The sequence below is a fragment of the Sinocyclocheilus anshuiensis genome, unplaced genomic scaffold (assembly GCF_001515605.1).
Source record: "Sinocyclocheilus anshuiensis isolate Anshui unplaced genomic scaffold, SAMN03320099.WGS_v1.1 scaffold2504, whole genome shotgun sequence".
Classification (NCBI taxonomy): Eukaryota; Metazoa; Chordata; class Actinopteri; order Cypriniformes; family Cyprinidae; genus Sinocyclocheilus; species Sinocyclocheilus anshuiensis.
The window spans coordinates 42012-44322 of record NW_015536617.1 but is presented as its reverse complement, the minus strand read 5'-3'; the positions used below and the strand labels follow the sequence as shown (position 1 = coordinate 44322).

Genomic DNA, 2311 nt, shown 5'->3' with positions numbered 1-2311 from the left:
GACAGAAAAGTCATAATCGTATTTAAAGTGTTAACTATTGGAAAAAGTATCAGTTTTATTTCAAAGCTATCAATCTCTGAAATAAAACTGATACTTTTTCCAATAGTTAACACTTTATTAGTCATTCACTCAATCAAACAATCATACATTTTTTATTTACCTTGTAACACCAAACAATGTTTTAAGCGAAACAAACAAAACGTGTTTTTACACATTACAAGATAAAACCAATATTTAATATTGGTTATCTTAGTAGCATAAAAAACAAAACGGATATTGAAACTGGAAATATACAGAAAGCCAGCATTCCCCATCCCTTAAGTGGCCAATGACCAGTGACCTCTGTTCGGCGCGAGATCTGCACACTCACAAAAAAAACAACAACTCCCTTTATAATCAAAGAAGCTGTCTGCATTGCAAAATAAATCTCTTACTTACATTGTATCTGCAATTTGTTATTCATGATGAGAATTCATTTAGTGAGCATGCACTCTCTGGTGTTTTTTAGGGGATTTCTTCTTCTAAATCCCATTGATTGGTCAGTACATTCACGTGCTCAACATATATATGTGTGATTGGTTGCAATGCTCAATTCTGCAAAAAACAATGCATAAAAAATATTTGATGCAATGTGAGCAGCTCTGAATATACACTTAGCTTGACACCTTTTATTCATTTTCCCATTTCACTTTATTAGTGACAACCAAAACTGATCTACTTTAGTTGTGCTGGGCTTTTCTTTTTCCCCATATCTTGAATTTGCCTCAAGCCCCCATTAATGATCTGACACATAGCCCCTATGCCATGCATCCAGTTGATGTTAATCCATTGTCGCAACTAAGAACTTTAATCCCTGCACTATACATCACTTTCGTGAGATCACAGAGGGCATGAATAGAAACCAGCTGCATGTAGATAGTTTACAGTGAGGCAGCTTACTAGGGTTTGGACAGTCACAGAGTGAGAAAATTTAATATTATAAGAGTAGAGAGAAAAATAGACAAAAGAAGAGTGAATTAAAATAATTGAGAGACAAACCGCTCAATATTCCGGCGCAGATCTGACAACTGAACGTTTCCACGCAGCATAAGGGCACAGGCCAGATACAGGTTGTGCTTGGGGTCGGCTCTGATTAGCTGATGCTCCTTACTAAATGCGTCTGAGAACATCTGATCCAGCCTACAGAACACAGCACAGCATTCATTTGGTGATGACAAAACACACTAGAAGAGATTTTTCCATTGAAAATCTCTCCCTTCCATGCAGGGCTGTTGGCATGAGGGACGCCTGGGAATATTATCCAAGGACCTGTAACAAGCAGGCACCATCTAAGGTTCTCTGTGGCAGAGCTATTTAACTTCAGTCCTGGAAGGTCACTGTCCTGCAGAGTTCAGCTCTAAAGGGACGCTCACACTAGTGACAAAATAATAGGCTGATTTTTGACTCACTGCTTGTTGGCACGCACACTTCATGTACTGATCATGTTGCTTTGATGTGTAGGTGATGATTCTCGCTCGCGACTGGTCGCACGCACATACACATCGACATGATAACGATACAACTGTGTTGCATGCTTCTGTTTTGCACACTGTAATTTAGTTTTTATCTGTTATATGGCACACCATGTTAAATTTTGAGTATGATTTGTAGTTTGTGTTTTGGAAAGTTCACAACCCCGAGAGCACATAAACTGAATACATCACATATTGTATATTTAATGTCTGCATTTACATCGGCAATATGTATTTTTTAGATTGTTCATCTGCAATATGTCTCTAAGACGTTTCTTATCAGATGTTAAAGGGGTCATATGATGCTGCTAAAAAGAACATTATTTTGTGTATTTGGTGTAATGAAATGTGTTTATGCGGTTTAAGGTTAAAAAAACATTATTTTCCACATACTGTACATTATTGTTTCTCCTCTATGCCCCGCCTTTCTGAAACGCGTAGATTTTTACAAAGCTCATCGGTCTGAAAAGCGAGGTGTACTCTGATTGGCCAGCTATCCAGTGCGTTGTGATTGGCAGAATACCTCAAGCGTGTGACGGAAATGTTACACCCTACCATATTCTGATGATGCCCTGTCCGGCCGGAGCAATGAGAGAAAAAACATTAAAACCCATTATAAACGAGGCATTTGTTGCATCCAGTGGGGATATAATTACGGATTATAATGACTTATACTGTCTTTTAACGCGTTGCGTTGCATCGCGCCACCTAAACATAAAACCATGTCTGCATTCGTGATCGGAGAAATGACAAACAACAAGCCCTACTCTACACTGCCCAAAAAACTCGCTTTAAATATA

The 2311-nt window shown here is 38.4% G+C and overlaps 1 protein-coding gene across 5 annotated transcripts in view; it reads right to left on the bottom strand.

Annotated features, from left to right (window-relative positions):
• The window catches only part of LOC107703869 (tubulin epsilon chain-like), a 44867-nt gene that overhangs the window by 5345 nt on the left and 37211 nt on the right, over positions 1–2311 (bottom strand). For 4 of the 5 annotated variants that reach the window (XM_016506675.1, XM_016506667.1, XM_016506659.1 and 1 more), the window contains one exon: positions 1039–1179. The exons of the other annotated variant lie outside the window; for it this stretch is intronic. In XM_016506675.1, coding sequence (XP_016362161.1) covers positions 1039–1179 — 141 coding nt within the window. The remainder of the gene's footprint in view (positions 1–1038; positions 1180–2311) is intronic. 5 annotated transcript variants of the gene reach the window in all.